We start from the raw sequence: 26,774 nt of genomic DNA on the forward strand, positions 1-26,774 counted from the left end.
ACTTGAAGGTGATTCTTTTGTTGACTGTGAGCCAGTGGAGTTCTTGAAGGTGTTTGATGTGGCTGCAGCGGGGGATGTTGAGGATCAGTCTGGCTTTTGTGTTTGGAACGTTCTTTAGTTTCCAGAGGAGTTTCTGAGTGACACTGGCATAGAGTGTGTTGCCGTAGTCGTGTCTGCTGGTGGTGATTGCGTAGGTGACCGTTCTGGATTCCGGGTGGATCCATCTGAATGTCTTTTTGAAGCAGGCGGAGCGCGTGGAATCAAGATAAGGATACAATGTTGATCTGGTGGTTCATTGTGAGCGTGGAGTCTAGTATGATGCCGAGGTTATGTGCGTGGTCCGTGGTGGTGGGATGGGGGTGGTCCCCAGTGCGACGGGCCACCAGGAGTTGTCCCAGGCTGAGGGGCTGGGTCCCAGGATGAATACTTCAATCTTGTCCGAGTTGAGCTTGAGGCAGCTATCTTTCATCCAGGTGAAAACGGCCTCCATCCCACTGTAGAAGTTGATTCTGGCAGCTGTGGGTTCGTTGGTGGGGTGGAGGATCAGCTGGATTTCATCAGCATAGGTGATGTTGTGTCTGTGGTTCCTGGCGATGGCAGTGAGGGGGGCCATTGAGACGTTGAATAGGGTGGGGCACAGAGAGGAGCCCTGGGGCACTTCACAGCTGATCTCTTTAGGTTCTGAGAAAAATGGAGGTAGTCTGACTCTCGGTGTTCAGCTCGTAAGGAAGAAGTGGATCCAGTCCAGGGTCTTGTCATGGATGCTGGTGTTATGAAGTCTTTTGATTAGTGTGCAGTGGAAGAGAGCAATTTGTGTTGTGGGACAGACAGTATACCAAGACCATGGGCTCTGGGAGCTTAGACAGCAGAAGGTGAATGTGAGATCTGGAATGCAGTGTTGTGAATGAAGCTGACAATCTATGGAACTGGCCAGTCAGTAGAACTTGCAATGAGGTTCTGAGCTGTAACATAGACTTTAGAGTGGAATTGGGGGTGCTAAGATAAATATTCAGATCTAAATTGGATGGCATGGGTGAATGTTGAAGCAGTTGTCTGGTTATGTTGGCTAACATTCTTTCAATACAACCTCGATGTGATGTCTTTTGCTTAAAGGGCAAGAGGGATTGTGTTTCAGTAATTGCTGGCCATTAAGGTAAACTACTACAATTCAGTACTAGAAAACCCCTGCATACAGTACAATACTGAAGTATTTTCAGAAATCAAGATCTGCATTGTCAAAATACAGGTACAGATACAGGTTGCTTAATTCACCTATATAGGAAGTGCAGTCCTAGCATATTCCACCCTCATGGCTAGTTCTTGAAGCGTCACGTGCACCAAAGCTACCAGGTCACTGTTAAATAGGAATAGTTTGTGATGCCACAGCATGATTTTGTACTGTAGCAGGGATTCTGCTCCTACACAGAACTGTGTATAGAGACTTGGAACCTCAGTGAATTAGGGTGTGCCAAAACTCACCTTAGTAACCAAAATACCCTACCAGACTAGCAATCAGTGTCTCATTGGATCTTCCATACCCCCAATGATTAGACAACCCAGAACATGGAACTTAGAATACCTCAGGTAATGTGGAACACATAAACTCTCTTTCGTTATACACTCATGCTAGTCCAAAACGGGGAGTAAATGAAGACACGTGCAAGTTTGAAATATTCATTTATAATACCGTGTTCTCAGGTGCAGTATCCTAGCTAATACAAGCAGACATATTATTAGCATAGTTTTTTTTTTTTTTTTTTTTTTTTTTGGTTATAAACTTTTATTCAGTGACAGTACATACACACAGCTCTATGCCTACAACCCTGAGGCCGGCAGCAATGTAAGTGAACTTCAAGATCATCACGGTGGGACCGGCAGATCAACGGAGCGGGAGCCCCACAGGGAACAGAGGACGTCCTGCCCCTACTCCACTGTTGAGCACACATACCCTGGGTTCCATGGCCTACCCATCCTAACCTCGCCCCCCCCTTTTGGTGCCCACCCAGCCCCACTGTGTGGTTATATGTGTTGGTGTGGAATGTCTGTCTATCCCCTGAAACCCAGCTTATAACCTCTCTTACAACCACCCCACTCGAACTTACCCCCTCCCCCCCTTAACTACCCCCGTGCTTGCCTCAACGTGAGTCCCAAATCTATGCCTCCTCCCTACCCGTCCTCCCAGTTCATGACCTACCCTCCTCCCACTCCAAATCTCAGTGCCCCCTGTGTACCGTGACGACCCGCCCTGCAAGTAACACACTGGAAATAGCGGTCAAAGGACATGTTATCACATACTTCCCACCACCCCTGGAGACTCATCCAGTAACGTACCTAGGCCTCCACTAAGCACTTAACCCAAAAGAATAGAGCCCCGAGCCTCAGCGTCCTCCTCCCCGATCTGGTTCTCCTCTTCCTCATGCCCCGAAGCCGAGTCAGACTTTTTGGTAGAGTAAGTCAGGTACTGGTCCCAGAAATTTTTCGGTCTGCTGCGAGGGGGTAGAAGCTCGCTATATAGCTGCGACTGAGTGCACCCATATAGCATATCTCTGGACCATCCATCTTTGGTCGGGAGAGGACCTCGCATCCAACATCGCGCCACCAACCGTCGGGCCATTATGAATCCCAGGTCTGCAAGGCGACGCATCGCCGGTGGGAGAATTCTGGAGTGTCCCAGAAGTGCCAGCGCCGGGTCAACCGGTAACTCGGTCTCCAGTATGGAGCCCAGCTCCTCAAAAATGTCCGCCCAGAATCTGTTGATGCCCGGGCATGTCCACGCAAGATGCATGAAATCCGCCACTGGAGAGTGGCAGCGCTCGCACTCCGCAGATTGTCGGAGGCCATACCTATGTAGGCGTTCAGGGGTGTAATACACTCTTTGAAGGAATTTAAAATGGATGAGTCTATGTCGAGCATTAATGGAAACCCTTCTAGTATTGCGGCAGCAGTATTCCCACATAGAATCGCTGATTTCTGCCTGCAGATCCCGTTGCCATGCCGATCGAGCTTTGGAGATAGTGTGTTGGCCGCTACGCTGGCCTATCCGATACAACCGGGATACAAGGTGGCTGGGGGATGGCGTCTTGACAACATACGTCAGTTCCGGGGTTTCCGGAGGCTCCTGCATGGTCGCGCCCAATGTGGCCCGTAACGCCGCGCGGATCCTATGGAAATGGAAGCGCTGCATCAGCGTGGCAGCCGGCCTGGATTGTGCCAGTTGTGTCCAGGTGATCGCTGTACCCTCTTTGAATAGGTCTCCCAGTTTGAGTATGCCCAATTGTCGAAGCGCACACAGGACCCCCTTTTCCCGTAGCGGTGAGAGCCACACAGCCCAGTCTATAGGGACTAGTGGGGAATACAATAGGTCCTGTCCGTGTCTACGGGCCAAAGAATGCCACGCATGATTAGTCGCTGTAATGGAGTCCAATGTACCAACCCGACGCGAGGCCGGTTCAAACACCGTGGCCGGAGGAGGGAGAGGGGCGGCGAAAAGGGTTTCAAGTATCACGTGGGGGATGTTACGATCCCCGTGAGTCCATGTATGCAAATGTGTTGCTTGCGCAACCCTGTAGTATCTCTCTAAGTCGGGCGCCCCTAATCCTCCTTGCTCATATGGGAGCGTTAGTATTTGCCATTGTATCCTCGGTTGCTTGCCCCCCCAGGCCAACCGCGTGAGAGCCTGGGTCAGCGTCTTGAAGAAAACCTTCGGTAAAGTCACCGGGATAGTGTTGAACAAAAACAGGAACCGGGGCAGGACAATCATTTTCATCAGGGCGATGCGATCTGATAGGGAGAACGGCAACCTGCACCACCTGTCAATGTCATCGGACAGTCTGGAATAGGCCACCCCATAGTTCTCCCTCACCAGAACATCTGGGTCCGGGTGCAACTGTATGCCCAGATATCGAACCGGGTCGTCCGACCACTGTAGCGGATAATCCATCTCAAACTTACTCGTTGCCGGGGTCAGCGGGAATGCGATGGATTTGCTCCAGTTTACTTTCAACCCTGATAACGCTCCAAACTGCACTACTTCCCGCAGCACAGAGGAGAGATTGAGCTCTGGGTTTCTAACATAGAGGAGGGTATCGTCAGCATACGTGGATATGCAGATCTTGTACGTAGGGAAACTGATTCCCTCGAGACTATGGTATTCTCTCAGCGCGCACGCCAGAGGTTCAGCAACGAGCGCATACAGCAGCGGCGAGAGAGGGCAGCCCTGCCTGGTGCCCCTGCCTATTGCGAAGGCGTCCGACACTCTGTTGCCTAGGCGAATTCTAGCCGATGGTTCATAATATAACGCACCTATCATCTGCAGGAAGGGTTCTCCCAGGCCCAGCTTCCGTAGCACTCTGGACATGAAGGGCCACTCGACGGAGTCGAACGCCTTTTCCATGTCCAGAAATACAGCTAGCGCCTTACACTCCGGTTTAACGTGTTGCATTGTCCCCAACACCGTGCGTATGTTGTAGGTGAGGCTCCTGGTAGGGATGAAGCCAGCCTGCTCCGGAGCGACCAGTTCCGGGGTTAAGAGAGCCAGACGTGTCGCCAGGACTTTGGCGTATAGTTTGGCATCGACGTTTATTAACGAGAGTGGCCGGTATGAACTCCGTTCTGTCGGGGGCTTTCCCGGCTTAAGGAGAGTAATAATGAGAGCCTCTCGCATGGTCGGCGGCATACAGCCATCCTGACAGATGCCGTCGAACAGAGTCGACAGGTGGGGAACCAACTGGTCCACGAAGGCCTTGTAGAAGCCAACCGTCAGCCCGTCGGCCCCCGGAGCACTGCCCGCGCTCATGCTGTTCAGGGCATCAACTATCTCTTCCCTCTGAATAGGCATCATCAGGAACTCCCTCTGTGCGTTCGATAGCCGTGGCATTTCAATAAAGTCTAAATAATCGTCTATCGCCCCTTCCATGCCGGTAGATTTAGCCTCATAAAGAGTGGAGTAGAACAGTCGAAACTCTTCTAGAATCCGCTCTTCGTCGGTCAGGAGCTCTCCCGTACTCGACACCAATTCGCCAACAACAAGCTGTCGCCTTTCGCTGCGAACCATGTTGGCCAGTAGGGATCCAGGTCTCCCACCTTCACCATAAGTGCGTGCTGTAGCGTATTTGCCCATGTGTTGGACCTCCCTATCAGCTTCCTCATTGTATTCTGTCACTAGCTGTTTAATAGTAACTAGTGTGTCCCCGTCAGGACCAGCCTGCAGCTTCTGCTCCAGCTCCGCCAGGCGCGTCTCCAGGTGTTGAAGCCGCTGCCTGATGGACTTAAGGACGCTGGAGTGTTTGGCCATAGCAACACCGCGCACATATACCTTGAATGTCTCCCACAGCGTTTGGAAGTCATCAACAGAGCCCAAGTTGATGTCAAAGAAGTTCTGGATCTCCTCTGCGAGTTCGCCCCTAAACACTTCGTCTAGTAAAGAATATGGGGGAAAGCGCCACGTGAATGGGGGGAGACGAGGCGTCGGCAGTTCGAGAAGCATGAGGAGAGGAGAATGATCTGAAAGTGTGCGGGGCAGAATCAGACAGTCCCTTACTCTGCTAGCCAGAGGCCGCGACGCTAGCCAGTAATCAATTCTTGTGTGTATGTCGTGGTACGAGGAATAGTGCGTGTAGCCCCCTCTGGTATGGTGCCTATTCCGCCAAACATCAAGTAAATCCAGACGCGTCATTGCAGTATGCAGCACCTCCGCCGCCGCCGACGGACTCCTATGCGGTCCCGCCGACCTGTCCAACATCGGGTCAAGAACCAGATTGAAATCCCCACCCCAGAGCATCCCTGTACATTCATACAGCTCGCACTTCTGAGCCAATGTCGTATAGAATTCCGGGGAGTCAAAGTTTGGGCCATACACATTCACCACCATGCAATCAAGACCTCTACCCTGACATCTGCAGAGTACATACCTGCCCTCAGTGTCAGCCTCCAGGGGCGTCAGAGTTAGTTTGGAGCCAGGGCTAACCCAAGTGAGAGTTCCCCTAGAGTGTGTTGTGAACCCAGAAGCTACACTACAATCCACCAGACCCTTGTGAAGAAGCATTTTGCTGGTCAAAGGCAAGTGTGTCTCCTGTAACAGTGCAAGATCTATGTGATGTCTGCGCAGGTAGCTGAGGACTTTACGAAGCTTCCTGAAGTCATTTAATCCCCGTACATTCCAAGTCAAGACTCTTAAGTGTGTAGGTTCCGGCTCCCTCAGCGCCGTGAGCTCGGAAGTCTCAGTCCCACCCGCCATGACAGAAGATAATAAAGTTGCGGAATAGATTTGCGGTTACTGCGGCTACACAGTCAAGCAGGAGAAACGGAAGGGGAGCAACGGCTGCTTGCATTTTGGGAGGTCCCCGCACAGATTGGCAAAGCACATTTTCAATCAGTAACAAAAAGAACAGTACAAGTACAAAAACAAACCCCAACATTCCACCCTCCTCCCACAGCTGACCCCCCCCAACTCGGTCACTCAGGTCCCCATCCCACCCGCCCCTCCCCAGCCACCAGTCCAGAAACCCCATAGCCGACGGCTCGTGGGCAAAAGGTAGCCAGCCACTACAGGCTTACCTAGGAAGTCTCAACGCTGTTGTCCCGAGTCTCCACACCCCGCCGTACACCATCAAGTATGGATCACCCCATCAAACCGCAGATATAACATCTACATATCCCCCAGCTATGTCGGGGACAGCTCCCCCCCCCCCCACCCACACCCCCAACGCCGCAACAATCACCCATCCAACAATAATAAGCAGAGAGAGCAACAGTCACAGTGGGTGCAGTCTATACACAACAGTGAGCAATAATCATACCCGCCTCCCACGCCCTCTTATCTGTGACATCTCAGCAGTGAATAGTCCCTCCGGATCCAGATCACTCCATGCAAATACAACCTAAAAAAGGATCAGATGGTAGAACACAGTACCACAGTGCGGCCATCGCCAGGTCACTCCTGATTGTCCCCACGTTGCTGACCGTCTTCTTCCTGATTATCCGCCTGCTCTTCCGGCTTGTCTCGAGCCCATTTCTTCAATGCTTTTTGCAGCTCCGTAGGATCAGTGAAGATGTGCGAGTGGCCCTGCCTATTCACACGCAGCTTGGCTGGGTACAGCATGGCGTAATCAAGGCCCATATCTCTGAGTCGTTTCTTGTGCGGCGCAAAGTGTTTGCGCGCCTCCTGTACCCGGGCCGTGAAGTCGGGGAAGATGGAAATCACTGAGCCCTCGAAGTGTAGAACACCCTTGGAACGTGCCAACCGTAGTGCCGTGTCCCTGTCTCTGTAATTCAACAGCTTCGCAATAATTGGCCGCGGAGGAAGACCCGGGTTAGGACGTGGGCCTAGCGACCGATGAGCACGTTCGACCACAAACATGGACGAGAACACTCCTTCTCCGAGCAGGGTGGTCAGAAGGGTTTCCACAAATAGCTCCATTCTCCCGGTCTGAGTGGTCTCCGGCAGGCCAAGGATGCGAAGGTTGCAACGACGTGACCGTGCCTCTAAATCCTCCGTCTTGTCTTGCAGAGTCTTGATCAACGTTTCCGCCCGGCGTCTCGCGGTATCCAAGTCTGTCTGGGCCTCCTCCACCTCCGTGATGCGCCTTTCCGCCATGTCGTGCCTCTCTGTGTGTTTGTCGAGACGCTCCGCCATGCGGTCCATCCTATACGACATGGCGTCCATCTTGGTCCCCAGCGCCGTGATGTTTGTTTGGATATTCAATTCCATGGAGCGGAGCATCGATTTTATCTCCGAATTGTCCTCTGGGCGTTCACCCGCGGGCAAGACCTCATCCTGCTGCGCCTGTGGGCTCAGCACCTGAACCCTCCGCTGCGAGAAGGGGAGTTTGCTCTGGGTCCTGTCTCCCTTCCCCATGCCGCGTTTGTTCCTGTTATGTCCCCGCCTTTGCGCGAAGAGGAAGCTGGCCCCCAAGCAAAAGTCCGCCGCCTGCAAGCCACAGGGGTAGCCCTACTGGGAGTTTCAGGAGATCGTCCGGCGCCTGATATGGGTACCTTGACCAGCGTGGTATCGTTTGTTCGGGGAAGCAGCAGGCCCGCAACCACCAGAAAGTACAACCGCTGCTGGCAATGCTGTGGGGCCCAGGCCTCGCGGTGGATGAGCAGCAGGAGAGCGGGGGAGGTGCGCAGGCCCCAGGAGATGGGCCGATCTCAGGCCGAGCAAGCTGTCCAGGGCACCCTGGGTGGGTAGGAGGGGGGGAAACAGCAAGTTCCTTCACTCCCCCCTCCGCAGACAAAGTCCGCGACGATTGCTGAGTGTGCCCCTGGCGCCCCCGGAACGCGGAAGGCCGCACCTGCGCCCCGTCCCCACCCGACCTCTCACCGTAGGGTAAAGCGAGGGCCGAGTCCGCTGTGATGGTGATGATGGCCGCGCTCCCCGCGGCCACGCCTCTGCCACCTCTCCGAGCCCGGCGGAGGGTCCCGACAACTGGCGGTGCTGCTGCCCAGACTCTGCCGCACGTAACCGCACGCAACGCGGGCGCGTTGCAACTTGAGGCCGCGGATCACGGGCCTTCCAGGAGTCCCAACGGGGGCAGCCCGCCCGCTCCGCCGGAGCTGGATGGATCCGTTGCAAGTCGGGCAGCCAGGCCCCCAGGTGTTCCGCGACACTGAGGGAGGGAAGGGGGGTCGTAATTCGTGGGTTGCTGCAGGATAGTGAAGGATAGAGAGATGGTGTCGACGGAGCTCCGGGACTATGCGGCCATTTTCCGCGGCTGCTAGCTCCGCCCCCCCCATATTATTAGCATAGTTACTATTCCATAAAATACAAAAGGAGAAAGCATGTTAAAATGCTAAATGGAACTAGACTAGATTACACCTAGATTTAACACTCCCTTGCTATTAGGTTATTTTATATCTACAGAAGGTCTCTTGGGTTTACAAGGGCGGCCCCATACCTCTGGTCCTAGTAGAAATGGATCACATCATTTTCTACACCATTCTCTGCATGTGAATGTTCTCCAAAGTGCGTGTGAGCATGCCTGCGTAGTGCATTATTAAACGCGCCAAAGTCAGAGGTGGCCACAGCTGCATATATGTTATGTCTAGAACGTGCGCAGACCGAACAACAACCACTGTCTTGAAATAACCTTGAAGGCCTCGACACTCACTGTTCAGACAAAGCTTACTAAGCCAAGCTGCTAGTAGGAAAAACATATTATTCTCGTGTGAAGCAAAACAGTCCTCTAGACTCTAAATATTTGTAATAATGTGTGCCATGTGCAAAGTCAGCAGAAAGGAAAAATGGCATTAAAACTTCTAATAAGCTCATTCGAACTTAACACAATGTAAATGCAAGGCTCAACCCCATGACAGTACTTAGATCTTCCCCAGCATAAGTACACAAGGCCTTGTTCCAGATGGGTAAGGGGAGTCTGGGACAGGGTATATCTCTGAACCCCATGTGTGGTGAAGTGACAATAAACTTACTGTTTTGCTAAGCCTGGTACCGGGCAGAAGGATGCCACCCATGACTACAGAGGCATGCTGTTTAAAGACTCACTGATGGCCTACACTATGGCTGACAACATTTTAATGCAATATCAGTAGGTTTACGATGGTACAATATTGGATCATACATGGGGAGATAGAGAAGAAGCAAGTAACTGGGTTCTCCTTCTCTTGTTGATTATTCACCCCAAAGCCACTACAGACACGTCTCACTGGGAGCGTGGTATAAGACTGCGAGAAAGAGCTCCTTTTATCTGTAATAATGCTGGAAGCACCTCTGCTTTAACACCACCTCGTCGCCAGAGTTGACATTATTTTTGTGCCACAAACCACTTCTTAAATGGTTAACGGAGAAGTTCTGTATTAGATTCTTGTTCCATCTTTTTCCACTATTACTTAGATGACCTAAGTTTTCACAGATGAATATATTGGCTAATGACATGATACCATCTGGCACTAGGGTTGGAAATAAGTCAGCATCCGCTTGCTGATATGTGTGTACCAGTTAGATGTACTTCTAAGAATACACTAGCACCATCTACTCACTACACATATCCTCGATTAACATGTATTAGTATGTTAAGGCTAGACCTATTGGTTTTGCAAATGCCTTCTTTTTTTGTCTTACCATTGTATACACCTTCAAGCAACTTGTGTAGACCTATTTAGTTTAACAAGGTAGACAGTGTTCCCTTCCCTTAAAACTGTTTTGTTTTAGTGTTCGGAGGATAGAGATAGTTCTCAAGGACGACGTATTGTATATTGCGTTATTTAGCGAAAAATGCAATTGTTTCACTGAGGGTCACCTTACCCCAGAGCCGAGTACAGAGTCCTCACAGTGTTTGCGTAATTAGCCTTTTCAAAAGTTAATTGGTCCGATGCAGGTTGCACCATCTTATTAAAAGAATGTGTACAGGTAGGTGTTGTTAGAATGTGGTTCTGTCACTATGGGCGCCTGGATTGTTCACTTTTTGAGCACCAAATTGTGGAACTTTTACTGAGGGGGAGCCTCATAAGTTGGAGCTCACCCACAGTGAACTCAGGATGAAAGATACTGCATGAGGATTTTACTGGTGTCCCCCTGGCTTGACCAGGCCACTGCGCAGCAGCTGAGGTAGGGGACACCAGGCTGGTAACATGCAGACTCAGGTGTACATGCATGTGCACACATGTAGGGGCTGCGCAGGGGAGATTTATAGCGTGTGCAGTCCAGGAGCAGCTACCAAGTGAATGGTGTGGCAGGACTTCTGCAGATTTGGGTGGTGACATGGAAGAGGCTTTATACACTGGGAAGGAACATGCCAGGGAAAGTCTGTGTGTTTTACTGTTTTTCACTTCATTATTCCCCTATGGGGACGTGGAGCCCATGGGATGGGCTAGATTAACTTTCAAAAGGTCTACAGATTCCAGACACACACTAAAGTCCCCAGAAACGGATATGAGAAGTAGTATTCTGCAGAGTCCAAAGTCATATTTGTACTGCTTTTGGGTCATCTAGAAATGTCATAAGCAGGGCCTGGCTGAAGGCTGACCTTAGCAGGATGGTTTGATAACCTTTCTTCCACAAGCTAAGGCCTCCTCTCCACGAAGAGAAGATGGGTGGGGCTACAGGCTCATCCATCAGCATCTATCACTGGATGCCAGGCACCAGGCTGCACCAAGAAGGGAAGGCAGTGAGGGGGGAAGGGGCTTTTTCAGAGACCATGTGGCAAAGACCCTGGACGACGCCATTTTGAACAAACCCTGAGGCCGGGCAGGAAGGAGGGAGCAGGGGCAGTGAAGTGATGTGTCGCTGTTTGATAGGACAAACAGAGACTTCCTGCCAGCCCCCTACTCAACTTTTAAAAAGTGCTTCCACAGGAAGAGAAGCTCTCTCTGGGGTGTGGTCAGCTGAAGCAGAAGGTGCTAGAGCCTGGCGCAATGGGCAGTTGGAAGGATGAACCCCCTGACTGCCCCTAGGATCCTGAACCGCGCTAGAAGAAGAGTCCAGGAGCAGTGCGCAGAAGCAGGGGCCTCTGCGCAGGGAGAAGAGAGGCCCAGGAGGAGAGCCAGGGGAAAGGCTGGCACAGGGAGCCAGTGAAGACAGCCCCCTGCTGAAACCCCTCTCTCAGAGACCCAGAGGGCAAAGGAGAGTGCTCCCAGTGGCTGGGGAGCGTGACCAGGAGCAAGAGGAGGTGAAAATGGAGCAGATGCCCCCTAGAAGGTAGGCAAGAAGACCGACGACGAAGCAAGTGGTGCTCCGCCGCGGGTCTTGAATGTGCCCCCAGGGTGGGTCAGGTCCCGGGGGCTTCACCCCAAATAAGAAAAGCCAGAGAGTGCCGTTGTGCTCCCCGTGAAACATGCCCCTGCGTGGTGCCAGGAGCCCACCCAGGCCCCCGCTGAAACCAGAGGTAGGGGAGCACCTTTGTGCCCCCCTGGGAAAAGGAGAAGAGGGGTCCCGGACGCCATCTCGGGCCCGAAGCAAAGTCAGGGACCCACTTCGCGCTCCCCTGTGAAAATACCCCCTTCGGAGAGCCAGGAGCCCACCTTGGCCCCCGCCGACGCTGGAAGTGGGGAGCGCTGTTGCACTCCCGAAGATGTTTGGGAACCCGGGATCCCATCCCCGGGCTTGAGTGCTGGCAGACGGGTGGGGAGTGCTGTTGCACTCCCCTGGAAAGCCAGAGGTCTGGCGAGGTCGAGGAGGTCTCAGCGTCCGAACACCGGAGCAGGCAGACCAGCAGGGTTGCACCGGCTCCCGTGGCCGCACATGGAGGTGTGGGCCGAGCGGGAAGCCGGCAGGAGCAACCGGGGGTGGGCTCCCCGGGCTGCCCTTCAGCACGATGATGCGGGAGGGCCCAGGTGGGGCCAGGCCTCTCTGAAGGGAAGACAGAGTGTGGTGCAAGGGGCCCGGTCCCCCGAAAATGTGCAAATCGGCTGGGGGTGGGCTCCCCAAGCCGGATTACTCACCTCCGGGCACGGGTGGGACTGGACCTTACAACAGGAGGCAAACACGGCAGAGGACTGACAGTGCGGCTTTCCCCGGCACAGCGGAAGAGCCGCTCATCAACTATGCGAGAGTTCCCATAATGCCTTGTAGGCCAGGACCGGCCTGCAAGGGCAACCAGCGGTTTTCTCTGCTTGTGGTGGCCCCAGGAGAACGGGTCACCACCACTCTGGTCGAAAGGTGTAGAGGGAGCTGATGGAGAAGCGCAGTCTCCCCTAGTCCAATGAAGAGAAGTCCCTCCCTAAGTCACAGGGGGACTTGAAAAGACTAACCCGTCAAGGGCTCAGCCAGCCTTTTAACTCCTCTTGGGCTGGAACTTTTGTTTTACAGCTGGAGGAGGCTTGAAAAGTGAATCAAGGAGTGAAAGGCTGAGTTGGAGATGTCTGGAGAAAGCGAAACAAAAGGGGATGATGGACGGAGCGCCTGAACAAATCAAACACTCACACTCAGCCACCCCAGTTCAGACAAGGCCATATGCAAATCAGTCTGACCCTGTGCCTCATGGGAACAGTCCTGCTCGAACTACCAAGCCATGTCTTCCCTGGAACGGAAACAAGCATCCTGGGACCGGTTTCGGATTCATAATCCTCATCAGCCAGGCTATCTTGAATCCAGTGGCCAAGTGAGCAAGGGACTCACGTCTGAGCATACCCTGCCAACTTAGGGCGAAAAAAGCGAAACAAAAGGGGATGATGGACGGAGCGCCTGAACAAATCAAACACTCACCCCCAGTCAACTGATCTGGGTTTAATCCATCACCATTCTTTAGTCCACTCAGCCACCCCAGTTCAGACATGGCCATATGCAAATCAGTCTGACCTGTGCCTCATGGGAACAGTCCAGCCCGAACTACCAAGCCATGTATTCCCTGGACCGGAAACAAGCATCCTGGGACCGGTTTCGGATTCATAATCCTCATCAGCCAGGCTAGCTTGAATCCAGTGGCCAAGTGAACAAGGGACTCGCGTCTGAGCATACCCTGCCAACTTAGGGCGAACAAAGCGAAACAAAAGGGGATGATGGACGGAGCACCTGAACAAATCAAACACTCACCCCCAGTCAACTGATCTGGGTTTAATCCATCACCATTCTTTAGCCCACTCAGCCACCCCAGTTCAGACATGGCCATATGCAAATCAGTCTGACCCTGTGCTTTATGGGAACAGTCCAGCCGGAACTACCAAGCCATGTCTTCCCTGGACCGGAAACAAGCATCCTGGGACCGGTTTCGGATTCATAATCGGATAAAAGAACGGTGATGGATTAAACCCAGATCAGTTGACTGGGGTGAGTGTTTGTATTGTCAACGCTCCGTCCATCATCACCTTTGGTTTTTCGATGTCTGGAGAAAGGCATCCCCTGGAGGTGAAGAGGCGCATTTGCACCCGTAGTGCATTTACTAAAGTTCTTTCTTTTAGAGGGACTGAAGGTCACATGTGTAATGTGAAGTGCCTGTGTATGGTGATGTCATAAACAAAGTGGGATTATGTTGTCAGACATTCCTGCTAGGGTGTCTGGCTCTATAAGCGTAATCCTGTGATGCCTTTAGGGGCTGTAATTGCAATGCATTCTAATGATCCACAAATGTGATGAGCACGGTCATCCTAAAGTGATGCTTAAACATGTATTCTTGCTGCTGCGCATTGGTGAAGAACCCAGACTGCTAGCCTTAAGATGTAGAGGTGCATACTTCATGATCAGTAGAAAATGCTCAGTCAGGGTTGTGTGTCACCAAGGTAGGGTTTCCTATTTTAAATGCTTGTTTAAATAAAGGGATGGGTCGCCACTGGGATGGTGCCAGTGTGCAGGGCACTCGCTCCAGGTTATATTCAACTAACTGCATTGGGGGCAAGGTGATGTGCATATATGAGTGGTGGTACTAAACCCAACACCCCCCCTGCGGGAAGGGTGTAGATGTTATGCAATGTCACAAAGCAATTCCAACAGATTATGTATATTTGTAAATTGGTGCACAGTATTGAGTAGTGTGTGTGTTTAATAAATGCACCCATACTTTTATAAAGCAAAGTACAGGCTGGACAATCAATTATTGAGTGTTATGTCTGGGCACCTGCAAATGGCAATTACTAGCCCACACCACCTCCTTGAGTAAGCCTCAGACTGCTCTGCAACGCTACCCTCTGAGAGTCAGGTGCTACAATTGAGTATTTGGTTCCCAGTGAAGAGCAAATGTAGTCATGTTATATGTGCAGGCCTCACAGATGCTGCCTCGTTTTCCAACAGGTGTCAATTCCATAATCTTTGAATTGAACCCTTTAGTAATTGAAAGAATCTTAAAAGTACATCGAAAGATTTCTCCTTACCGGAGTTCAGGGTATGTTAGAATCTTGGTCTCCGAAACACTAACATGGTGCGGAAGGTGATTATTAATGCACAAGTACATTCTGACACCTTTGTTAGCATTCCCCCGCTCACTGAACTTTTTTTTAAACCCTGGACAAATGCATATCTATCTTTTTTGGGAAATCGAATAGAGCAAGGATCTCCGTGCCGAAACTCATCATTTAATAAGACTTTAGATGTCATCAAACTACAAGACCTTCACAAATATATATTAGCATGCCTTAATAGGCAGGACGCATCTGGACTTCACAGGAATGCACTGTGGCTTCATATAGTTAAACGAGTTCCAGTACCCGCTGACTCCACCATCCACCCTCTTTGTGGAAAAAGTAAATGTCAAACATCCTCTCGACATCATTAGAAATACTGCCAAAGCACTAACATTGTTGCATAAGAAACATAACACAATTCACTACTCGCGGCAGCCCTAACTCCAGTTCAACAAGATATTAAAATAGGGGGTAAACGGGTATTTTGGGAAGAGCGTTCCTCTACTCTAAAGTCATTCTGACCTTTGGTGATCTCGACACTCTGAACGATCCACTCTTCTTTGCAATATTAGAACAGGAACACAAAGTGTGCAATCAGTATTTCTGCAAGTTCCATACTCTTGAGGTTGTGTTTTAACAAATTGGAGATACCACACACTCCAGATCTTATCCCTCTATGTATATATGTACATGGTATTTCTATAGAACAAACTTATCCAAAAAGCAGTGTAGCACTGTATAGGGTCAAAGACGAGCATAACGTCAACAAGTGATGGGAGCGATGGTTGGATTGTGGACTGTTAATGCATTGTGATGTAGTATTATTTAAAGAGGTGATTCTTAAACTCTTTACTAAATTGGGGCAGTCCAAATGGATACGGGGATATTGTTCCAAGTCCAGAGTACGTAGATGGAAAAGGCCTCCTGCCTTGTTTTTTTCTTTTTACACTTGTTAGTCTTCAGTCTGATGGTGCCCTGGCTGCAGGTGTTTGAAAACCTCCAGAGAGGGTGAGCTTCTCTGCAAGATGTAATGTATGTATACTTGTAAAGCGCACTGTTACCTCGTTACGTGGTGTCCTGGCGCTGTATACCGCTGGGGAACCCGTCCTGGCTTTCCCTGTGAGAGGGCACCCCAAGGTGAAGCCAGGCATCCCCGGCGTTGCTGGGGCCGTTGTGGAGATTAAGCAAGGTATTGCCCAGAGTTGCAGAGTGGGACCCATGGTTAGCGTAGGCACCTAAGCGAGAATTATCGAGTCCGCGGACATTGACCCAAGACCCTGCCGCGTCGGGAATTGAACCCTGGTCCCGGGCCAACCTCTGCTTCAGGGTCTGCCGCTTCTAACCGGTGAGCCACACTTCTCCGCTCAAGATGAGCGTGGTTGTTGGTAATGAAGGCTTTGTAATTGATGCAGCTGATTTTGAAGATGATGTGGGCTGGCAAGGGGAGCCAATGGAGTTTCATCGCTATGGGAGTGATCTGATCATATTTCTTAAGCCCCTGGATGGGCCATGCTGCAGCATTTAGGGTGCCCTTAAGGGGTGCCAGCCTGAAGTCTGGGAGGCCAGGATGCAGGACATTACAAAATCCAGGTGTGTGAGTATGAGAGTTTGAACAGCAGGTCCGAATTCACGGTCTGTAAAACAAAGTTTCACTTCCATTAACACCTTGAATGCTATGGGGATTTTTCTCCTGTGCTGGAACTCCATGAACCCCATTATTCATGACGAGCTGGGCTCGTCATCAGCGTAGCAGGAGGCTACTGCATGACGAGCCCAGCTCGTCATGAGCGTGGAAGGGGTTAAAAGAGTGAGCTAGGACCATGCCTTCTTTGTTTTTTGGCAATTTGTTGCTTGAGAGTGGGGTTGGAATCCAGGGTAATTCCATTGGAATTCAGTGAAAGTTGGGATACAAAGCCATCAAGGTTCTTGTCATTGAGCCAGGTTTGTAATGTTTCTTCTTTGTTGTTGTTGGGAAATAACATAAATTGTGACTTGATTGGGTTGAGTTTCAGGTAGGGTGCCTGCAATCTATATGATCTGCAGGCAATGTTTGAGGTTTTCAATGTCTTAAGCAGAGGAGACTTTCACGTATTGATGAATCATGATGCTGTTATCTGACTGGGGGTGAGTGTTTGATTTGCTCAAACGCTCCGTCCATCATCCCCTTTTGTATCGCGTTATCATGAGTAGAGCATTAAGTGGCTCCATGTAAAGGCGGAAGATGACCGGAAACAATTTGGAAACCTGCGGACTCTGCATGGCATAGGGATCTTTTGTGACCTCAAGGTGCCTATGTGAACAAACTGGTTCAGCCTGGAAAGGTAGAAGAACCAGTGAATGATTTTGTGGTTGAATCCAATTCAAGAATACAGGGTGTATATGAGGGTGGGGTGGTCAGCTGTGTCGAAGGCAGCTGAGAGATACAGCAATATCAGGATGCAAGAGTTATCTTCTTCTGTAGTCAAGAGGGCATCATCTACAATGTGACAGATAGCAGTCTCGTGCTGCAGTGTGATCCAAAGCCTTACTCGTAGACGTGCAGGAGATGGTTAACATTTATGTGATCATGGAGTTATACCTACACTGCTTTTTCAATGATCTTGCTGATGAGTGGTAGATGAGTGATGGGCTGGTAGCTGGCAGTCATCTTGGCCTACTGTAGATTTCTTTAGGAGTGGGAGGATCTGGTCTGTCTTGAGAGCTTCTGGGAAGATGCCTTTTTTGAGGGAGGTATTGACAATGGTAAGTATTGGTAGGAGATCATCCCCAGAAGGGACTTTGATGAAGGATGAAAGTAAAATATAATCCTCGTAAGAAGTAGCTTTCAGGAAGTTGAGTTTGTCAATGAGATCTGGGAGAAATAGGGCTTTGAAGACTGTAAATTGAAGGAGTCTACAGGAAGTATGTGTGTATGACACAAAGCAAGTTTGGTATTGTCATTGTTCTGTTAGATCTTCTGTATCTTTTCACTGAAGAAAAGGTTGATTGAGTTGCACTTTTCTGTGGAGTGATTAATTATAGATGCTTCTGGCAGGGGGTTGATGCAGTCTTTAATTGTCTTGAAAATCCTTCTGCTTCTATTGGGGGTTTCATTGGTAGTATTTGTATAATACCTTGCTTTGGGTATTGTGATGAGCATCTGCATGTTGCACTTATGGCCTTCAGTATTGAGGTCATCAGGAATTTCATTTTTCTTCCATTTTCTTTTCTCTCAGCAGATGGATTGTTTATTGTCAGCAAGGTCTTTAGTGTTACAGGGTGCTAAATACTTTGCTTTGCAATTTGGTGTTTTTTTTGGGAGGTGGATATCCTCATAGTTTTCTACAAAAGTGTTTGTTGTTTGGAAGGGATTTGGTGTCAGATGTGGACTTGGTATGGTGGGATTTGTGTTCAAGCATTAGGTTGTCTTTGTTGAAGTCTTGGAAGGATCTGATGGTTTAGTCTTCCTTTATGGGTTGACTATGACTTGTGGGTAGGATGCTGAGCAGAGACATAGGGGTGGCAAAGTGGTTGGTCAAGTCCATGGTTATGGATGGTTTGCATTGGATTGTTAGTGATGTTATAAAAACAAGGTTGAGTATGTGGCCTTTGGAGTGTGTTGGTAGTGTGACATGCTGTACCATGTTGAGTGTATCATTGAGGTTGAAGTGGGTGTTGCTTGTTATTTTCTTTAGCTTGTGTTGTCTGGGAGGGGAAAGTCACCCAAGAGCGTGGTGTGGGCATGTTGATGGATGCCGTGGTGAGGAGATCTCATTCAAGTCCTTCATCTGCCCTGTAGGCCTGTAGATTAGATAGAAGATGGTGATCTGAATTGCAGAGAGTAGAAAATAGCATGAAAGCCGCTTCATGTATTTGAATGTAACTTGCTTGTCTAGGGTGCAGGACCAGGAGACCTAAGGAAGGCTGTGAGGCCTCATTTCTTCTTATGTGCGCGGTGTACATGATTGATGCTGTAGAATGGTGGGAAAAGGACATCTAGGATGTGTGAGGTTCTGGGAGTAAACCATTCTTCTGTGATGAAGAGGGCATCACTCTTGTGATAGGTGATGAGATCTGTGATGTCTGATGCGTGGAGTACTGCAGAGAGAACATAAATGAGCCTGATTTAGAATCTGATTTCAGTAATATGAGGGTGGGTAGATAATGAGTGGTATGTGTGTCAGTTTGGATATGTGTGTTGTGTGATTGCTATTGGGTTGTCTATCTTTAGGTGTTGTTGTGGAGACTGGCAGTGTAGGGTGCTTATCTTTTACCTTGCAAGTATCCGTGCAATAGAGGTTCTGACCCATGTCTGTGTCTGCTCATTGTTGAGTACGCCCGGGCAATGTGATGACCTTAAGAGTAAGGAGAAGGCAGGAAGTTATGTCGCTTCCTGTGCAGGTGGATACTGGGAAATATTTTGATGTTATTTCCTATGCAGATGGATGATGGGAAAAGAATTCCGTGTTTTTTGCATATTTGTTTAAAGACCGTTTTGCTGGGAGATCAAATACATCACATTCTGTGCAAATGAATGATGGTAAATCCAGTGGTGCTATGTCCTGTGCAGATGGATGACTCTTTTCCTACTTGACCTCATCACAGCAAGGGTCAACAAATGTGTATCTACTAAACCTCAGTTTACAAGGCAAATGGAATAATATATGCCCTAAAATGAACTATCGGCCTGTCTCGTCAGAAACATAGATGAAGATATGGAATTATTCAACACTGAGTAAGATCACACAGTCACCTGCACAATGTAAATTCTGGCTAATTCATAAGTCCTACTGCACCCAAGCAAACTATCTAAACTAGGGCTGGTAAGCTCGGACAAATGCTGGACATGTAAAAAGAATATGGCGAATATACAATTTATATTATTCCGATTCTGATTTGTAAAACAACTATGGAAAGAAATACAGATATTCATTAACAAAATCTTGAAGCCAAATATATCCCTGATCTTTATTGACATTACTCTAGACATACTTCCCAAACTATGTATAGTAAAACTCGATTGATCTCTCTCTACATTCCCTTCTTAATGATTCTTTGCTTCACTCTGTTTCTGTCTTATTAGTATTCTAGCACTCTCCGACCCCACAGTTTGGGGTGAGTAGAGGTAAAGGGAAGTACGGTTTTGGGGTTCTGGGGTGGGTTGAGGTAAAAGGAGGTAAGGAGATTTTAGATACAGGGGTGGGTAGTGATAAGAAGAGGTAACAGTTTTTAGGGTGCAGGGGTCGGTAGAGGTAAGGAGAGGTAAAGCGAGGAAGGAATTTATAGGGTTCAGGGGAGGTAGTGGTAGTGGTAGAGGGAGGTAAGGTTTTCCAAAAAGGGGATTTTGGGAGATCACCTCAACAAAACCTATATCTATTTATTTCAACATATAAAATATATATGTATACATATACTAGCAGCCTGTCCCGACCTTGTCCGGGTGCTTTCAGGCTTCCCCCTACCCCGCCTGCCTAGACATTGCCCAGCAGGCCGTGCCCCCACCCGCCCCGTCCCCCGCCTGCCGCCTGGCCCGACCCTTGCCTCGAGGTGTTAGTCCCCGTCCCCCTCCTGCCCCGACCCCCGCCTGCCCCGACATTGCCTTTAGTAACTTCCCGTCCCCCGCCTGGCCCGACCCCAGCCTGCTTACCTCATTCTCCGCTCCTGAGTTGACAGGTCCTCGCCGCTCTGCTCCTCACCGCCTGTCCGCCGCCGTGCCTCCCCCGCGCCATGTCCGCATCTCCGCTGGTCTCTCACCGCCGCTGGCCTGTCCGCTGCTGCTCACGTGACCGCTCCTCCCCCGCGCCATGTCCGACGGTCCTCTGAAGCCGCTCCTCGACGTGAGCACGCACGTCGCGGCCGGCGCTACTTTGGGGGACTACTTTTTTTTTAATTAATTTTTTTAAATAAGTTTTTTTTTAAAGTTTATATAGCCTATAACCATCTACACACCCTGCCGATTTCTACGGTGTATCGGGTGTGTAGATTGGCGCAGTGGTTCCCGCGTTTACTTGCCTCAAAGCCTGCAAGTTTCTCCTTTATTATAGTAGTATAGATATCCATATCCTCCCTAGGGTAGTCTCTACTGGGTAACTGTAGTTAGGCCCACATTTCCATAAGAAATAGATATATTTGTTTGCCAATAACTTTGATGCCATTTGACAAGTCTTCGCAAAACAGCTCCTTCCTGGAAAGTTTTATGGTTATCAGTCAAGTCGGGGCTGAGAAAAAGGAAAGGGGGGATTCCAAAAACATGTTTTCCCCATGCAATTTTCCCCTGAAAAATTAGACCTAGCTACAGCTAAAATAGTTGAACTGTATTTTGTGATTTGGCGTAAATCTGTTCAGTGGATTCTGAGAAATCAGGGTTCAAAATGTATGTATATATTGCGCTGCAGAGGATCCAGTTCTAAAGATAAGATCTGATTTGCTGCACCCACATCAACAAAGATGAGGTGACAGCCATTTTAGTGCTCGGGGATTCCTAGAAAATGAATTTTAAAAAACATTTCCCTACCCTGTCCCCCTAGGCCAGATGGGCTAAAAACATATATATATATTTTTGAAAGTACCTCAGGGGAGGATCTGCAGACTCCTCCTGCAATTAAAAAAATATAAAAAGATTAGCTTTCCACCTGGGTAACCAGTTCTGAAGGGTCGTAAAAATGTATTTATTGTGGGAAGAGGGTGTTGCCCCCCCCCCCAAGAGCCTTGTAAGGCCTAGGGGACCCAGGAGCAATTCGTATATTTGGGAGTAGGGCATTCGGCCCCCTCCCCAGCATCAGAGAGGCCTTGGGGACACCATCAACCATCCCCCACCCCCAACAACTACCCTTGTTGAGGGTGCCCTTGGTGAGAACTAGACAGCAACAAGAGGAAGAAAATGGTACACCCAACAAAATTCAATATAGGTTTAAATAGCACCTCAGTTCAGATCAGGGCAAGTTCATGTAATCCTGGCCTCGCTAACAACAGGGTCAAATATTATCACTTACGTTTTTTCCTATCATCAGTTAATTTTCTATTAGTTAATATCCTCCGAGACTAGAAACACGATTTGAGAGACGTAGTTATTTTCTTTAATTACGAATTGTTCCGTTTTGGGTATATTTCATCCTAAACCATCTGTGCGACTGATGTTTTGGATGTATCCCGATGCTCCCCATTAACGTGTTCTCTCGTATTTTCTCTTCATTCTAGAAGTTACTTTTCCCATCTGTGCAAAGGATATCAGTGAACACTTGACGAAAGAGTTGGCCTTTCTCTCTGGTGAGTCTTCTAAATTTCCTCAACATGTTGTTATGTAATGAAATACTCTATGTGAACCTTCGCACTCCTGGGCAAAGTGATACTGTGATATTATACAGTGCATCAGATAACCTTTTTAGTGCCACCGGAATTGTGGTTAATAAAACATGTCTGGGTGAGCAGCCAGCATCTAAGGTTTCTTCTCAAAGAATGCACGTGTAATTTAAAATACGCTTAAAATGCATCATTTTTATAAGAAATTACCTCTTTGATTAACACAACATGTTGCAGCATTTTGACAATATAGGGTCTAGAAGCAATAATGTTGGTTTCTCCAATACCCTATAAACACAGCTGTAGTTTCTGAAAAAGGTGGCATTTCTCATTGCGTGCAGTGGGTAGTTTCTAAGTGTACTATGGCTACATTGTTTATTTATTCAACTTTGTTTTCCCTTTTACCATGAATTGGTTGGAAATAATGCAAACATTTACTCTTGCAGCCTTAGCTTAGTACAAGAGTGATACCTCCTTGGGTTTCTTTTTATTATTTATAAACCTTTATTCAGCTATATGGGTGGTACCAAAAACCCTTAACGCAATCACTGGATAGATTTACACATTGGGCGAGAAATATCTTTTCACCGTGTTCCAAGGGGCAGTATGTACATTCCAAAAGATCTGACTTCAAGGTGTTGCAAACATAAGTTACAAACATGAACTATCAACATGTACCTTAAAAAGCGAGGAATTATAACAATGCACCCGGGTCTATCAACCTATTGCAAATTTAGAGCCAAAACTCTCCCTAGATTCCTTTCTGGCATTGTTGTGGATGCACCAATTCTTTTATAAGATTCTTCAGTGTTATTGCTCATTGAGAGCTCTACTCAACCAGCCTCTGAATCAAGTGGAGATGGGAACCTCGTCTAATGCATTACTATGTGCCACTAAATGAGCACTTTTGTAAGATTAAAAAAAAGGTTTGCAACTGTGAAGAGTTCTTTAGCTGGATCAATATAAATAAGATTGGATCCTGGACAAATGTAACAAGTTTAACTCTCAAAAAGCCGTTCACTTTGTTAATAAGCTTTGCCCCAAATACCAGTGTACTTGGGCAAGTCCTTGACAAATGTAATAGGGTAGATAGGCTAGTCAACTCAGACTTCTGTTGTCACAGCTCGGGTTCATCAGCAATTATGGGGTGATCTGACATCGCAACAACATCTAGTTATAATGCACCAGGTATTGTCGCTCATGTCCCTTTGTTTATTGGAACCCCGGTCCCTGGCCCCGTAACCCTTTGTAGTAAACGGTTTAGTGTGGACATCACCCTTTAGCAGGCCGTAGATATCGCAAACCAGTTTCCTGCACTCCTGCTTAAAACACTATTCCAAAAGTGTCTTCACTACAGCAGCCATCAGCAGAATCTTTTATCATCTCTTTGCCAAGATAACTTGTGCTGGTGGATATCCAAGAGTGCACAGTCCAGTTCTGTCCAACCCGATCCACCACTGCCTGTAAAGTTCCAAACCACCACTTAGGGAAAAAAATCATCTAGCACCATGAGTCCAGTATCAAGCATCATGCCAAACATCTCAGTTAACCACATTGTAGAGGCTACTGGAAAATACCTAAGAGATATAGGTATGTTTGTAGGGGAATGTATTTTTTCAGTATTTGTCAAGTGTATATGGATTGCCAGAGGCTCTGGTGTTATGGCAAAAAGGAGAGGTGACGTGGGACAGCCCTGGTGCTTACCCCTACCCACCACGAACACTCTCATAGGAGAATGCCAATACAGTGTATTGAATGCCTCAGCAATATCATCAGATACCACTGTCAACTCTCCTTCCACTTCATTCATAACATGCATCAGCCATCTCAGGTTCATGCTAGCGCTAAGCCCTGGGCTAAAACCGCACTGATCCCCATGGACCTATTGAGAAATCACTGGGTACAGCCTAAGGGCTAACACCTTACAAAGAACCTTCATGTCTGTGTTTATGATTCTGAGCGGATGATAGGCAGATGGATCTGAGGCAGCAGCACCGGGCTTCAAAACCATAGAGGTACAGCCCTCAAGCATGGACAGGGCAGCATGCCGATGTTGCGAGACTTCTGGTGTACCTCAGGTAGCCGCTCTGTGAAGACCGGAGTAGAGGCCTGACAAAACTCGTTGGGGAAACCATTGCTTCCTGTCACCTCACCCCAAACAGGCAAGGGAGGGCCATTCTGAACTCCTCCAGGGTGAGATCCACATTAGGTTCTTGGGCCACCACACCCCCAATCTTGGAATTGACAAAGATGCCAAATAATCAGTAAAACGCTCTATGTTCAGCCATCGAGGGCTAGAATAGACCAATTCCAAATGGTCTCAATCACCCCTCCCCAGAGGAGCCTTAATGTGTAGAATAGGGGCCCAGGGTGCCTCCTGACACAGTACCCAAGCCAAGAGGCGCCCAGAAATGTCCCCCAACCTTTACAGTAACTGACGATAAGACTTCAAAGTATAACCCTCTAGTTTATTACTCATGAAAACTACCTGATGCTGGATACCCATCACATCCCGAAGTCCATCCACATCATCCGGGGGAGCTGCTGAATCTCGGCCAAGATTCCCTCCTTCTGGAGAAGTTCCCCCTGCAATGCCAGCTGTACTCTGCAGGAGAGGCCCACGCACTATCTCCGCAAGACTTCTTTCATCGCCTCCCATTCCACGCCCAGCTCTGAGTAGAAGCCCAATTAAACACAAAATCGTCAGTAAGGGAACCCGCCAGTATATCCCTGCCCATAGGATCCTGTTACACCTCTGGGGAACCTCCAAGTGAACTGAGACATGGGGCCACCCCCCACTCAAGTCCTGAAATCACTGGGGCATGATCAGAGAGGTAATGGGACAGATGAGTCACCGCGAGTACTCTGGGGGCCAAGTGAGTTGGCAGTAGGATATGATTGTGCCTACTAAAAGTACAATGTCGAAGAGTAGCAGGTAAACTCATGCGTCAACGAATGTGACTCCCTCCAAACATCACAAAGCTCCAATTTCATTATAACCTCCCTTAGCGTGGATGTCTTCTTTGACTTAGTGTTTAGTCAGGGTGGAGGGTGTCGATCGATTGTACCATCCATGATGCAATTTCAAGCCCCCAACCTACATCAGTCTGGAATCTACAGCTGGGGATATGACATCCCATAGTGTTAAATAAAAGGACTCATCATCCATATTGGTCCCATAGAATTAACAAGGGCCACTTCAACCCCGTCCAACCTACTATGCAGCAGCAGATAGTCCCTCCACATCCACCTCCATGTAGGTAAACACAAACCGCACTCCAGGCGTTAACCAGACCAGCACCCCCGTGAAAAGGACAAGTAATTGGCTTCCTAAGCCTTCACCCTCCATTTTCCTGCTCGTTTCATAGCTTCAGTGTCTGTAAGGTGGGTCTCCAGCAAGCATGTATGTCAACACTATGTCTCTTAAGCAGCCATAACACTTTAAAGCACTTTTTAGAAGATCCCAATCCATACAGGGTCCAAGAGAGGAGCTTACACTTGCTTGGGATAGTTATCCTGTCTCAACACCAATTGTCTAGACCATGTACCCCCTCCATATTAAGATGGCACCGAACCCCTAAAACCATACAACAAACAACCCATGTGATACCCACTCTGGACAAGTAGCATCAAACAAAAAACATGCACCTGTCCAAAGAAAGCAAAGTGCCAGGACTTGCACCATAGCTTCTCCACCTCACACAAATATCCCCTCCAACTTATGAAGGTAGTTCCCTCAACACTCAAAAAAGTAATGAATAAATGACATTGAAATAAATGAATGTAACTAAATTAGCACAGGCACATAAATACATCAACAAAACCATACATTCACACTGCACTCCCCCAGCCAATCTCCTGGGGGAAGGAGGCCCACCCAAGTAGTCATAAAGCACCTACCAAGAAATAACCAGATCAACTCCTTCAATTACTCACCCCACATGCTCCGGATCACAAGTCCAATACCCTGCAACCGTCATTTCACAGAATGCCAACCACCAAATTCACAGCCCTCCAGCCACATACCCATCAATGCGACCCTTTCAAGCATGCTTCACAGGCAAAAAGACCCCTTATAGGGGTAGCACACTCATCAGGTCCCAGTGTTGGGTACAATGTCACCAGCATATCCATCACCAGCATGTGATGGAGTTTCAGAGTCCTCGTAGCCCTGAAAGGATGCACCCCCTTGTGTCTCCAACTTCCACTGTTGCTCAAGTACCTCACCGTCCATGGTGCCATTTTCTCAGATCACCTTGCGGCCTGAGCCACTCTCCACAGACAGTGATGCACTCCCAGCACATGGCCTATGGGGCCCACGCCACCTTCCACTGGCATGGAATAGTTCAACTTCATTCAGGGGACGCCCACTGGTGCATCTAAAATGTCCAGACATCCTCCGGTTGTTCAAAGAAGGGCGACATTCCTGCCACAATGAATCGAAGCTGAGCTAGAGAAAGAAGCATATACTTGAGATCCATTGCACGGAGTCACTTTTTAACTTCCAGGACCATTTTTCGATGCTCCTGTACTCTCTCTGTGTAGTCAGGGTAAATTGAAATGTTTCTGTACTCAAACTGGAGAATCGGAGCCTCCTAGGCAGCTCACAGGATCACATCCCTGTCCCTGTAATTCAAAAGGCGAGCAATGAGTGCCCTTGGAGGAGCACCCCGGTGAGAACCGGAACAAGGGCCCTGTGCGCTCGTTCAATA

General features: G+C 48.8%; 1 protein-coding gene across 1 annotated transcript in view; it reads left to right on the plus strand.

Annotated features, from left to right (window-relative positions):
• The window catches only part of MCF2 (MCF.2 cell line derived transforming sequence), a 1,062,111-nt gene that overhangs the window by 229,899 nt on the left and 805,438 nt on the right, over window positions 1-26,774 (plus strand). Inside the window, exon 2 of the mRNA XM_078688611.1 lies at window positions 21,961-22,029. Within this exon, the coding sequence (XP_078544737.1) occupies window positions 21,961-22,029 (69 nt within the window). The remainder of the gene's footprint in view (window positions 1-21,960; window positions 22,030-26,774) is intronic.

Source organism: Lissotriton helveticus, chromosome 4_1 (genome assembly GCF_964261635.1).
Source record: "Lissotriton helveticus chromosome 4_1, aLisHel1.1, whole genome shotgun sequence".
Classification (NCBI taxonomy): domain Eukaryota; kingdom Metazoa; phylum Chordata; class Amphibia; order Caudata; family Salamandridae; genus Lissotriton; species Lissotriton helveticus.